Source organism: Halichoeres trimaculatus, unplaced genomic scaffold (genome assembly GCF_033239565.1).
Source record: "Halichoeres trimaculatus isolate MK-OKI-2021-1 unplaced genomic scaffold, fHalTri1.1 fHalTri1_scaffold_2, whole genome shotgun sequence".
NCBI classification, from domain to species: Eukaryota; Metazoa; Chordata; class Actinopteri; order Labriformes; family Labridae; genus Halichoeres; species Halichoeres trimaculatus.
In genome coordinates this window covers 27478131-27492568 of record NW_027437180.1, presented here as the reverse complement: position 1 = coordinate 27492568, position 14438 = coordinate 27478131, and the positions used below count along the sequence as shown (strand labels likewise).

The 14438-nt window shown below is 38.3% G+C and overlaps 2 protein-coding genes across 2 annotated transcripts in view; both read right to left on the bottom strand.

The window, feature by feature from the left end:
- Positions 1-284: 284 nt before the first annotated feature.
- Positions 285-7719, bottom strand: LOC141805109 (arachidonate 12-lipoxygenase, 12R-type-like). The gene is made up of 15 exons (XM_074689850.1): positions 7634-7719; positions 7260-7439; positions 6892-7096; positions 6665-6746; positions 6189-6311; positions 5957-6060; positions 5415-5581; positions 5110-5253; positions 4124-4327; positions 3800-3886; positions 3527-3696; positions 2343-2464; positions 2111-2211; positions 1340-1510; positions 285-1202 (listed from the first exon to the last, which is right to left on the bottom strand). Exons 2-15 carry the CDS (start codon positions 7410-7412, stop codon positions 1023-1025), a joined length of 2013 nt encoding a protein of 670 aa, XP_074545951.1. The 5' UTR covers positions 7413-7439; positions 7634-7719; the 3' UTR covers positions 285-1022.
- Positions 7720-7923: 204 nt separating this feature from the next.
- The window catches only part of tbck (TBC1 domain containing kinase), a 43514-nt gene continuing 36999 nt past the window's right edge, over positions 7924-14438 (bottom strand). The window contains 2 exon segments of the mRNA XM_074665201.1: positions 7924-8870; positions 13511-13670. Of these exon segments, the coding sequence (XP_074521302.1) occupies positions 8760-8870; positions 13511-13670 (271 nt within the window). The 3' untranslated portion in view covers positions 7924-8759.

Genomic DNA, 14438 nt, shown 5'->3' with positions numbered 1-14438 from the left:
TTCGATTTTAAAAGAATGTGTTGAAGAGTTCATCACGGTGTCTGATTGTTTTGTTGTGACAACCCGACAACCCTGTTGCGTTATGTCTTGCTTCAGACTCTTAAAAAGGGAAGCATATAGCCTGTGATGGCCTCTTCACACATAAAAACATGAGAAATGAAAAAAATACATGTGAAAATGGGAGGGGAGTCTTTCAGTCAAAGAATACAGACACTGTTGGAAAAGTGCATAGTTGGTTTCATGCACTAGTTCATGAAAAAATGCTTGATGCAGTGCAATGCAATGCCTCCTTTGGGCTGCTGCCTTTACAGATAGACACAGTGTGATTTAAATTTATGGAAACCTTAACTGTTGTTAATAGAGCAGCTTTTTACAAGAACAAAAATGACCTCCCAGACACTTTTTTTTTCTTGTTTTTTATTCCTTCTGCATATATTGTTTGTTTCAAAAAATAATTATTCAACTTTTCTTCATCAGTGCTACACTGAGACAACATTGATAACCAAAGATGTGAACACTGAAACCTATAACCACTTGTGTATGACATTGTATTTTATTCATGTATTTGTATTTCATTGTATTTTACTGTTGACCAGCATGACATTTGCACTTTGCATACGTATATTGTATGTCTCTTTTATTTATTCCCTACCAGGTATTAGCCTATACTGCTCTGGCAGGGGGGACAGCCGATGTAAACTAGCCTTTTGGCTAACTCGGGTGTATTTACATTTTTATGAAATGTTTATTAATGTGCAGTGTCCCTCCGAAACAAATAAAGGAAAATGAAATGAAATTGAGAAAAAGTTAGATGCTCATGAAAAAACTTCTCAGTACAGCAGCTTCACAGTAAACTTAGCATTTTTCATATTAGCAAACTTAAAATAAAGATATAAGCGTTAAATAAACCCCAATCAGCTTACACTGAATTTATGCAATGAAGTTTTCTTTCTCTAGTGTAGCATCAATCTGATTTTTGAGGCTAAATTTGCTCATCAGCAGAGGAGATCACTCCAGGATGTTCAAATGGCCACGCTGTTTTCTACTTCTTCTGGATCCATGTATGTGTATGGAACTTCAAGGTTCTTGTTTCTGGCTTTGATGGCTTCACTCAAGACTTGAAGTTCTCCTTGAAAATCCTTTATCAGCTTATGAGGAACCTCTTCACTGAAATGGTCTTCAGGGTACCGGCCCAGAGGGATCTGTTGACATCAGTGATATAGTATCTATTAATGTATCTAAGTGTTTTTGTTTGAGTGACATTGAATTCTATACAGATATTACATGATTTGGAGTTACATGCCATTCATGAAGATTTAATAAAGTCATTAGTACTTACAAAGTCAGAGGACTGCTTGCTGAGCAACCACATGGTGGCCATCCCTTGAACTGTTGTGTTGACGTCAGGGAACGTCTGCAGCATGGTGGCCTCGCTTGTTGTTCCCTTTTTGGTTGGTGGAGGAAGTTGCAATGAGATAGGAGTGTTGGGCATCCAGCCACCATAGTCGTACTGAAATAAATGATTGACAAGTGACAGATAAATACATTTGAATTAAAGCCAGTCAGTACAAAACAACAGTACAAACACAAGAAAGCTGGCACAAAAAGTTGTGGGTATGCAGAGGATGAATCTTCATGACCGAACATGTTTCTGCTGGATTGTTTCAGAGGTGGTGAAAAAATCTAAGTTCACATCTCAATAAACTACCTTCACTTTGTATTCAATCTGACCCTTTTATCTATCACAGCTCAAAGGTAAGTACTCTCATTGACAGCAGCTGTACCTGTTGTATGATACAAATGTGCTAATGTGCTAAACAACTGCTTTAACTGCAGAAGACAAAAAAATGCATCTGCTAAGAGTCTGCATGCTAGCACTGACTTTTAATAGCCATATTTCTCAATTAAGCTTAAAGCACCACTTTCGATGTACAATGTCAAAAAGATTTTAACCCAGCTTTAGATTCTCATTTATGCCTACTGACAACCTTCACAGTCAGATGGCATTAAAGTCATTTACCCAGCTCTTGGACAATTACGACAGCCTTTGAATCCATAATATAAAACAGAAACATTTGAATTCACCATTTATGATATCTAAAGCATTCACCTGTCCAGAGTTCACAGCTGAGTGCTGTGCTGAGCAGGTAAAGATCACCATAGTCACGAACTTGACTAGCTCAGCCACTGTGGTAAATTTCCGAGGGATTCCTGAGGATGACAGACAACACGATACATTACTTAGAGATGTTAAAATGGCAATTTAAATTTAGATGTGTTCACAATTCAGCAGTGGAAAATATATATTTTTGTCACCATCAAAAGACTGTCTTGAAGCTCACCTGGACATGGTTGGGAAAGGAGTCCATGTTCAAAAATGTCTGAAATCCACTTCTGCAGTTCAGAGTCCTGTTGAACCTCAGCATCGTTCTTGTAGTAGAAGCTGAGGATTCCCTTTACAAACCTTTGAAAATGTGCAGAAAATCATAGAGGATGTGAAATGTGGTTCAGTAATGGGTTGCTCCAAAAGCTGTTTTTTAATGACTGGTTTAGGCATTCATGTACTTTTGATGCCCTTTAACATGTGGCCCATACCAGAACATACTTTATATATTTACCTGTACACAGCAAATAGTCCTCAATCACCAATAATAAATACCCAGTATGACAGCAGCCCACTGTATCATAAATTATCATTAAATATGTGAGGAGACCTATATCTGAGGTGGGTACAGAAATAGGTACTTTTATGGGTACCGACCAAATTCTATCAAAAGTACTGGGTACCAATTCACATAAAATCAAAAGGTACCATGTTTAGGTACCTAAATGCATCCTTGTGACTGTGAGGGATTGGAAGAGTAGGCAATTTTCAACACTGGACAGGATCACAGCATTGCAAGGTTATATACTGAAGAATAAATATATCAGTTTGAAAAATAATCATATTTTATTATTTAAAGAATTGATTATTTTTACCACATAAACACAAAAAAGCACAGAAAATTGGTTCCGTTGAGTACCGGTACCAGGCATCGGTACCGTACCGTTTCAAATGTGGAAGGTACCCATCACCACCTATATTTTAGTCATAAATGATCAGCTGTAGAAAAAACTAACATTTTATAACAATGAATGTAATAATAAATGGGCCACAACAAGTGTTTTAAGCCTGAGTGCTAGACCAGGCACTCTAAGCATTGTAAGATGCACCAGCAAGGAACAATCTACCAAGGCGTGGAGTTGAAGATGCCCTGGAATGAAATGAGCCCTTTAATTCAACATTTGTATTTTGATTTTGCTTGATTGTAAGAATGGGGGCTCCTCACTGCTCCCTCCTTTATTATCACACATATGATGCCTGCATTTTTGTCTGCTTATCTGTTTTGTCCTCGTTTTTGATAGAAACCAAGCCATTCAGCTTGGTCAAAGTGTATGGGAAAGTTCTCCTGATCATGTTGTTACTGAAGGTAACAAGATGACATATAATCATGAACGAAATTTAGAACAGACACCACCTATGTACCTGTGGATGATTTCCCAAAGCTTGAGTCCATCATCCCTGTAGTAGAAGTTGGGCACATCCTCCAGCCCACGCTCAGCAATGTCGTCTGGTATGCAGAGGGAGCTGTACGTCACTGAGGTCAGTGATCTCTTGAGGATAGTAAACATAGCCTCTCCACCAGAAGCTGCAAACTAAGTTGAAAAAGAAAATATTACTACGAACAAAATATTCAAAACAAGTATCACTGTTGAGTTACTGTTTGATGTTCTACTGTTTGACTGCTCATACTGGTACCTCTGTGAAAACACCAGTCTCTGAAATGAGCAGAAGACGAGCCAAGTAGTTGATCTGTAGGGTGTAGCGAGTGTGAGGGATGAGAAGCTAAGGAAAAGAAGAAACTCTATTAGTGAAACCATTACCTAAAAGTACGTAAGTCACAGATGTGATACTTCTGTACTGCTGATGCTTCAAGCTTTAAACAGCTTTCTAGAATTACCTTTTCACTTTTATTTGCTATATGCAGTAAATAACCTATAAATGTTTTACATAGTTTTGAGGATATAAGAATCAGGGGGTTTAAAAAGAAGCTGGTTCATTCAGTATTTCCATTCCTGTTACCTTGTAGAGTGGATGCACCATGGGCACATTGCGCAGCAGAGACACAGCAAAAACCTCAGCCAGTAGATGAGTGCGCAGCAGGTGAACATTGAGTTGATGCTCACTGAAATCCGCACTCCTCACAAAACTCTTGGCTATCAACCAGTCGTACTCTGGGTCAGTTGGTAAAAAGATGGGATTGTCATTTCCTGGAGTCTGCTTCAGCTGCAAGGGAAAGAAGAGTAATGTTGTTCATTTAATTTAATTCATGACCAGAACTGGTTCTTAAACAGGCTATTTGTATCATTTATTCTGATCCTAACCCGTTGCATTTTTCACTTGAGTTAAAAAGGTAAAAAACTGTTTGTTGCATGTTTACAGTTGAGGAGCCATGGATGTGCCATGAGTACTGTGACGTCTGAAAAATATTGTGTACAAAAACAACATGCTGAAAGTTTTTGCTCAAAACTTTTAATCCATAACAAACAGGCACCGATATTTAAAGTCACCTATCCCTTGAGGGATTTGCGTCATTGGAACCAAATTTGGTGGACAAATTTAAAAGTTATGTCTGAGCAATACTACCACTATTGGTAGTTGCCAGCCAATAGGTGATTCATCCAAATATAAAGAAAGAAACAAAAACTCTGTGTGCTCAGACTGTTTCCTCTGGACCTGATCTTAGATAAGTGGCACAAAATGGATGGATGGATGGATGGATGGATGGATGGATGGATGGATGGATGGATGGATGGATGGATGGATGGATGGATGGATGGATGGATGGATGAATGGAGAAAATTTCAGAGCTTGGGGACACTTAAGATATTCTGTGTTGTGTCTTGCTGGGTAGCTGCTTCCTGCAGAGGTTTACATTTTGTTGATGGCAGGTGGATTCTCCCAGAAGCAAAAGAAACTGCCTCTTATCATTTGAATGATAGTCATCTTCATTGATATCCTAAGATTTAGGTTAACAACAGTTAGTGACATTTGGGAGCTCATCTCACCTGAATTGCAATTGGCATCATTTTGTCATCAGGTGTTTTGTGAAGCAGGACAAGTGGAGCCATCAGATACTGCTTCTTCTCGTTGATAGTATTTCCTTCCAGTCCATCCAAACGCTTGTAGTCACACAGGTATATGTTTCCTTTCTGTTTCATATTGTACAGCGAATAAAGAATGACTTAATTCACATGCACTGATGCAAATATTTTTACATTGGTCAGCACTAAAACACAAATCTAAATTTTCTACAGGACATGGTTCTAAACAGTATTCCCTTACTGAGATCAATCAAGGCAGAGACACTCACCTTAATTTCTTCCTCCAAGCTACTCTGACCAGACAGGCAGACCATGTCATTAGTTACAGGAAAGTTCTTGGGTAACGATGAACAACGTTGAATCAACATGGGGTTGACACCATTGAGAAACTGGTAGCCGAAAAAAGCATCCTCTTTCCAGTGTTCCTGAACGTAGTCTGAAAACACAAAATAATGAACCTTAAAATGTGAACTTATGGCTGGAAAATCCCGCTTAAAAACAGCTACTCAGATGGATGATTTTACTGAAGATCCTGGGTCACAGACATAATGGAGCTCTGGGCCTAGTTTTCAGACACAGCGCAACCTCGAGTAACATCTCTCTTGATATAAATAGTGAAATGAAGAAGCCAATTAGTAATTCAGAATAAATTAAAACCTGTGGCTTATCCAAAAAAAAATGGGTAATATTGATACTAATATAAGAATAAAGCTGAATAACAGACTATATTACTAAATGTACACCCATCTATGCTGTTTACTACTTAGTACCTACTTTAGTACTTAATTGAACCACAGTGATTATTCAGTACTTGATAAAGCAGTCCGTTTGCAGCAGAACACGCGATTGATATCCTCAATATCCGTCCAGTTCTCTTTGGTGTCAGCCAGTCCAGTAAGCTGCAGCTCAGTCAGTCTAGAAAATTAAATGGAGAGCAATTCAATTATGATTTTTTATTATTATTATTCGTAATAACTAAGTAGAGAGGCAGGTTCACTTTTGGAACAAATGGATAGGTAATGAGTAAAACTAGAAGACTTCACCCTGAGGCTGCAGTGAAGAAGAACTCTGAAGTCTTGGTGAAGGAGAAACGGACCTCACAAGGGAGAGACAGGGGGTCTTCTGCTTTCATGGAGTGGGGTATTCCCTCTGCATACACATCCCAGCTGGGAAAAAAGTATCAGGAAGGTCAAACTTAGAAGATTCTGTATTTGTGTAACAATATATCTGCAGTTTTAACTGAAAGCATCATGGTTATGACACGTTGATAATGCAGTTTCAATGCATTACCAATGACTGCTTTATTTTCAAGAGTGATTTTTTGGATAACATCAAAATCCATTCACAAATTGGCCATAGAAGTATTGGTTTAGTATATTGGAAAAACTGTGGGAGTTGTACCACCATCAAATGGTGGTTTATATATCATTAGCATACTGTATATGTAACCAGTGTCTGAACATGTTTGACATCCTGTTGTTTTTGCAATGTATAGAGTATATGTGCTGAGAGCTCTCACCGGTAGTCTTCCTCTCGCTGCTTCAGCTCCTGTTCCCGACTGTACTTGCCAAGATGATGGCTATCATCAAAGACTCTCAGAGCTACAGAAAAAAAAACACAGTAAGTCTTAAAATGATAAAGACATTCAATTTTTATTGCTAGTAATTAACTCCAGTCTTCTTAGTCTAGGATACTTTTCTGTACTCAGCAGCTTACAGGATGCAAGAGATTCAAATTGCATCATACCTTTTCCCTCTCTGAAGCGATGCACCTCGCTATCAGTGATCCAGCGGTAGACAGGAAAGTTGTAGACGTCCCCTTCAGGGGATTTCACTTCCACCTTGGCAGGAAACCAACTGTCTTGAGGGAAAAGTGGGAGACGCTGTTTGTCTAGTTCTATCAGGACCAACTTCCCAATAGACTCAGGGCAGGACACAGAAAAGCTGGACACCTGAAGTAGAACAAAGATAGTCTGAAATAACAGTTCCTACAAAGAATGTCTATTTAGTAGCCATTTCCTTAGCTTTTTTGAAGCATTTAATCAGTTTGTCTAATAGAAAACGATTTGGAAGAGCATTTTTCTCATTTAAACACCAAGAACATTTCAGACTTACTGCTCCAGTAGTGAAAGCTAGAGCCCCTTTGAAATTTACAAGCCAACTGCGATCACTCTCTCCATCAGTCCCCACCAGCTTAATGAAGACATTATTAAAAGTGGTGGCACCGATGATATTGGATGTGGATAGGGTCACTTCATAATTCACCATTTTTTTTCTCTAGAAATCAAGAGTAAGCTGGAGAGAGAAAAAAAAATTATGCTCTCAGCAGATTTTCTGTTGCATAAAAAGAAAAAAAAAAACAATAATGCATTTGGTAATCACAATAAAATTGAGACTGAACAATTATTCCACAACCAGTATTACAAGTTCCTTCTAATTTATATTCTCCAACTGAGATTTTGAATATGATCATGAAGCACCTGTCTTACCTGTGAGTAAGGCCAAGAAGTTCCTTTGACTAACTGTTCTTATGATTACAGCTATTACAGCTGACTCCTTTTAAACACAGTTTTTGTGGGAGTGTGCAGTCAGTAGCAATAGTCAGCCCTGATGATGGAATGCCGGGCATGTACAAACATTTACAACACTTGCAAAACCAACAGAAGATAGTGCAGATTATACCTGAAGGTAGTGATGAAGAAAATTTCTCACAGTGAGACAGATTCAGCTCTGAAGTCCAGCTTTAAGAATAAAACTCAAGAAAAACCCATTTCCTCCACACAGTTTTGACAGAGTTTAATTACAAAGGAATGTGACATAATAACCAGTTTTCAGAACACAGTAGAGCATAAAGTATGGTTAATTCGGTCATTAAAAACAGGATGAATTCCACTGGTAATCATAAACAGTTATGCACATATCATTGTTATTTGAATTTAACACTTTGTGGACACTTGGCTGGGGGCACCTCAAATTCTATGACAACAAACTAAAAACTTTGCTTCATATTCTAACTTCACAGAGTGAAGTCTGACTATATTATGAGAAATTTTTCTATATAAATTTGAGATTGATATTTAAATCAATTCCAAGGCATTTTCCTTTTTTGTGTTTCTCCTCCTAATGTTCATACATACAAGGGTTGAAACATAAGAAACACCTTTACAGGCAACACAAGCAGGTAAAGGCCTTGAATATGCTTACACCTGTAATTAATTTAACTGAATAGATGCTTCTTTACACTGACAGTAGGCTGTCTTAAAGGCAAGAAAGTTATTTGGATTGCATTAGAAAGGAAAATTGAGGAGGAAATCAAACATTTCTCATGATCACATGGCTCAGTATAAGGTGGCTGACACAGATCAAGACCTCTATTGGTCATTAAAAACAAAACATTTCAGTATACAACACAAAGCAGTTGTTCCAGACAACAGTAAACGATTCTTTTTCATTCAAGGACAGAAAATTACAAAACACAAGCTCTATGTTACTTCACTCATTTAGAAAAAAAATGCAATATAATGATGAAAGCTGTTAACTTCTTCATTTCAGTATCATTAAAATGAGTGTTTGCAGTCTTTCCACTCTTCCCTTTTGTTCCTGTGAAGCTGAGGCTCAGATCTGAGGGGAGGGGACAGTCAGAAGTCCAGTAGGCTTCAGCTTGTTGATTCCTCCATCCAGGATACAAACCCTTGGGAAATTCACCTTCACTAGGTGTGCTGCAAACTGGGAAACACAAGGACAAAAAACACAATTACAAATCATAATCCCCTTCCATGACTAAATTCTTTTCACCATTATAGAGAACTAACACTGTTGCAGAACATGGGAATGCACATCCTTGCGCAATAAGTGTCATGAACGATCAGGAAACACCTTCCACTTACAGTATGTGTAAAAGCTTTGCATAATGTTTCAGGTATGTCAGCAATAGTGCTTTTCCTGGAAGGAGACAGCTAAAGAGACTTTCTTTTGTTGTTGCACCAAATAAAAAAAACTGCAGATTTCTCAAATTCACAAGATAATCAAATTAATTATGCAGCTAATTTTTATAAATCAAGAGTGAGTGATAACTTGTGTTTGTGTTATAAGTAATACTTTGTCCCAGTCAAGCTGAGAAGTATTTTTTCAATAAATCTTAATACTGTGTGACTTCTTCTTGCACTTTTTGTTGTGGAAGTAACGCTACATTTAGCAGCTGACAGTGCACAATTTTTCCCCAGAATGAGGGCTCATTTCTCCCTTACTATCAGATTTCAGCATTTGGGATTTTTTTTTCTCCAAATGTAGAAAATAAGCCATTTGTAAAATTTGTACTGCCTTGAGAGCTCCCCTATCACATTAGTAGTGCCACCTGTTGCTTATTGGCACACGATCAACTCATTAAAATCACTAAGGTCACTCAGTCTGTACATTGTTAACGTCTTCTCGGGCTCTCTGCCTGTTTAGGGTCAAATGTACCACTTAAAAATGCATATTGTATGAATGTAAAGTAGTCTCACTAAGAACACACACATTCCAAATACAGAGGAGTTGGTCTGCATTTACCAGTTTTTATTTCCCAGCTTTGACCCTTCACTGTATGTCTTCCTCACTCTGGATTCCCTACATGTTCTATGTCCTATCCAATCTAGCATCTATCTAGTAATAGAGGCAAAATCCACCTTTAAAACAAAATTTAAAAATCTTGTACCAACACTTGTTGTGGCCTTTTATTCAAGTCATAAAAAGTAGCGTGTGTCCTTGTATGCTGGCAAGATGAGAACACTTGTGTGGTTTTATTCAGCAAAGTGAGGAAATCTGGTGGTGAAACATCTGTATCCGACTTGTCAATTTCATCTTGCACAACAGTTGTTATGAAATCTAAATGGACTTCTGTTTTGTCATGCAATGCGTGAGCGGTTTGTGAACTTGGATTGAATCTGAGTTAGGCAGTATTCATCTCTGTAACACAGTTTCTGTCTATGAGTAATGTCTTCGTTTTGCACATGCATTGAAAGCACTTTACATGTCTATTACAAAGAAACCAAATAAATCTACCCTTACTTTTCTGCGGTATAAGTATCTTTTTTTTAGATTCATTCAGCTGAAAAGGCCACAGAAAAACTGAACATGAAGAGTCAGGCTTACTTTGAATGCCAGTAGGTCAAAACGTTAAAGGTTTTCAATGAGTTGACTCATAGCGGGGCCTCAAAGCTAATGATAATGCCACTGCTGCAGGGCACTGAGATGTGAACAGCATTTAAGCACAATAGGGTTTTTTTTTCATCCAACTTTAATTTTGAAACCCCCTTGACAGAGAGGTCTAATGAATTACTGAGATTCATCTTATAACTTTAAGTGTGGAATTTCAAGTAGTGTGGAGCAGTAGTTGTTGCTCTCTTTAGCGGGGAGAGGACCCATGGGCTGCAAATTACAGTCTCTAACACCTGTGCCTGTTATGATATGGTCACTGCACAAACTTTCAAAAATACAAAAGACATAATTTGAAGTAAATTAATGATCAGATGATGATTACATGAGCCATAATGCTAAAAAAAATAGTTATTTTCTACAGTAGTTTCTTCAGCATATTTTGCAGCTGGGTTAGAAACTGATCCCATGCTGCTTCTAGATCCTTAAATATTTAGAACTGCCTTTTCAATTAGCAAGAGATACTTTTTTCTCTCTTTTTCTTCTCCAACATATGGAAGGAGGACATCTTTTCTAAATTGGGATAGTGCCTGAAGCCGTATCCCTGCTGAGTTTTTAAATTCAAGATCATCTAATTTATTCTAAAGAGAGCACAAAAGGAGAATTTATAATGATCAATATACCTCTCTAGTCTGTTATGCTGGAAGGAGAAAAGTTATTTTTGTGCACTGAAATGTCAAAGACAATGACTCATGTAAAACCGCTTCAGCCTCTGCTGAGGTCCTAGTGGCTGTTAAAGACAAGGCCAAGGCAGAGTAGGATTTCTACTTCACTACATCTGATTAACCTAAACCACAGAGACCTTCACAGCATTTTTACCCAACAAAAAACTAAACCAGAGGTGCCGTTTGATGAGGAAACTGTTTTCATTTGCACAAAGATTTCTGTCTACCTCAGGATTTCAAGGGTTTTCTCCACGCTGCTGCGGATCTGACAGACAGAGGTCTGGATATGGAGGATAAGTGTCTTAGCAAATTCTTTTTATGTTAACAAGGCAAAGTGCTCTATTTCAGCTCATTTCATACATTTCCTGACCTCAAACTTCTCTTTTCCGGTCTGTTGTTATATTTTGGTTCCTAGCGTGTATGTAAAAGAAAAGAAGAACAAACAAATGTGAAGCACTTTCAAATGAGGCAGCACAGAGCAGGTCATTGGTGTTTTTGTGAAAAATCCTCTAAAGGATTCTTAATAATAATAGATGTGTCAGAAATATGATGTTTTTCTCCCTTTTTCCCTGGCAACGCACCAAATTATGGTACTTAAAAGAAAGTACAATCAGCCCAACATTGAAATGAAACCATTAGGTGGAGGCTCTATGAAAAGTTTCTCATTCTTTTCCATGAAACACTCTCAAGGCAGCAGGACAAATATTTCATTACATTGGCAGGCTCAGATCGGAGAAACACCACGTCTGAGTTCAGCGCCATTACACTCAAACGTCCCCTGTGTTTGAGTTGATTAGGTACATTTAAAACACACAGGGCGGCTATAAAAATGACACATACACCTCATATCTGACAGGTTCGCTGTTTCTTAGTAATTAGTCTATGTGGGAAATGTATGACTAATGTTGTGTGTCACAGCCTCCTTTTCTGCTCTTCTACTTGAACTACTTTCCACCATCCATTTTTTGAGCTATTGTTGCCAATGCATCACTGTGTTTCAGGAACTAGGTGACAGGCTGTCAATATTTTTTATCACAACATCCGCCAATCTTTGTCTCCCCTTACCCAGATCTTTTGCAATCTGATTGGTTGAACCAGTGTGCACTAAAAAGCAGGAGGGGTGTGCTTTATTAAGAGGACAATGAGTTAAAACCATCTTTTCTTAGCACAGCAGTGATGAGGGCTTTGTATCATGGAATCATGCAAAAATGAAGAATAGCCAAAGCCACATGCTTAAAATCTCCAAGCAGCTTTACTTTTTGTCAAGATGAATCTTGAAATTTGGATTCTTATCACGACAAAGTCACAGTTCAGCGTAGGTATCTCAAAGTCAGGAGGAAATGTCTTTGTGCCAAAGCATGCCATAGTTGTTGAGATATTTCCCTGAGGGAGCAAGAGTTTGACCTGCTTCCGGTGCTCCATAAAAAGTAAAATGATCATCCAAGTCTAAAGTTCATGGCAAAACATTAAATGATTACGGTGAACTTGCCAACATTGCCACTGAGAAGCACACATCTCATGAGAAGAGGGCTATCAGACCATAAACCAGCTCTTTTCAGTAAATCATTACCAACTCCTTTGACCTTTACTTTTACTCACTTAAGGTGTGTTATTGTCTTGCGGTTTCCTGTCTGTGTCTTTTTATACATCTGTCTCATAAGTCCATCCTTCAAAAAATTTACAAAAAAAAACTGTTTATCCAAAAATCAGACAAAACATACTTTTCTTGACCGTGTTCATCTCGGGCACTCCATCCTTTGATCCTCTCCACGATCTTCATTTCTTTTCACACAATCACACCACTCTTTATCTCTGAACTACTGCGACACACCCTCAGTTCAGAGAGAGCTGCCTGAACTTTTGTGACTTGCAGCTCCTCGCTATGTCTCTGTTACTTCACATCTTCTCCTCATATCCATGCTGATCTCTCATCCAAAGAGCGCACTGCTCTCACCCACAGTAGTTTACAAGCATAACCATCTCCCTCTGGTGAAAAACATGATTTACTTCTATAGACGAAGCCAGCTTTCACTGGAGGTTTGGTAGTTGATCACTTTTTTAATTGCTCAAGAGAATTCTCTTATTAACGTTTTAAAGATAATAATAAGCAGTGATGGAGTTTTCAGATTAAAAACGAACCATTGGGCACCTAAACTTTACCTTGAAAGTGTAATGTCAACCCTGATTATCTTAACTTTTTTAACTTCATTTCTCCCTCTTTCGTCTCTTAATAGTAAAAAGAACTTGGATATATAACTCTAACTTCAACTATCGCTTGACCAATATTGGTACCAATTTAAGCCTGTGAGAGTCTTATAAAAGCCTAAAGCAAAAGCTCAAAGAGTAAGAATTGACCTTGACAGCACAATAAAGTGCTTTCATTTTCTAAATGAAAGAGATTCTGATGCACAACCTCAGGTAAGAAAACCAGAGTTTCTGTGAGCAAACACTGTGTATGCTGATGCTGATGCTGATGTATTGTGGGGAGACATGCATCTGTTTCCTCACCACAGTAGCACTCTTCATGACATGGCAGATGACCACGATGACACGTCCTCTGTAGTTCTGGAGGGCTCCTGTTGCAGGACACTGCACCAGCTCGCCATCAGAGCCAAACACGGAGCTGAAGGGAATGTTGATGCTGCCGGATATATGGCCTCTGCTGAAGCTGGGGAGGGCTGGGTTAAGGAATAAAGCTTTGAACAGGTACAACACTAGCCTGGGATGACAGCCAAAGAAGGTGAACTCTACTTTTACAGATTTACACCACAAATTTCATTTCATTTCATTTCATTTCAAAACAACCCTTATTAGGAGGGCCTGTTTCACTAGTAACCTTACAGACTACCAATTCCAAAACTATGTTAGTCTGGTAAATATATAGCAGGGAAATTCAAGTGCTTTAAATTGTAGGGAGAAAAACAGGAAATGAGATATAGGAGAAATAATCAAGGAGGAGACAGGTGAAAAGAAAAGAAAGGGAGAAAAAAAGTAAAGTGAGAATTGAACAGAGCTGTATAAGTGAAAGATAACTCTAGAAAAGGAGATGATCCTGTTTCTTAGTGTGAAGCTATTGCCATAATGGTAACATAATTCAGGATAAGTGGTGCTCTGCTTCGGTCTCTTAAATTACTGTGCTCACCGAATCTCATCCGCTGCTTAAAGGACATATAGAATCAGTGGATTACATAACCCTCGAGCTGACAAATACATTTGTTATGGATTTATAGAAAATACAAGAGGCACATGCCTGTTGTTTAGCAACAGACATTAATCACTGGAAACCTTGACAACTACATCTAGATCATCCTGATTTACTCCACAGAGGTCTTAATCTAATCCACTTTCATGACCACAGACACCCACAACACAGCTTTGCCTGGGATCATAATAAAGGTGAACAAAGGTTGCTAAATCCTGTGAAAGTGGTCAAATC

What these genes read in the sequence shown, in the direction of transcription:
- LOC141805109 (XM_074689850.1), bottom strand. Translation starts at nt 7,412, where the DNA reads ATGGTGAATTATGAAGTGACCCTATCCACATCCAATATCATCGGTGCC. An exon ending in TCGCTTCAGAGAGGGAAAAG is followed by an intron (nt 6,747 to 6,891) that starts GTATGATGCAAT and finishes TTTTTTCTGTAG; the next exon opens with CTCTGAGAGTCTTTGATGAT. An exon ending in CCTTTCCCAACCATGTCCAG is followed by an intron (nt 2,212 to 2,342) that starts GTGAGCTTCAAG and finishes TGTCATCCTCAG; the next exon opens with GAATCCCTCGGAAATTTACC.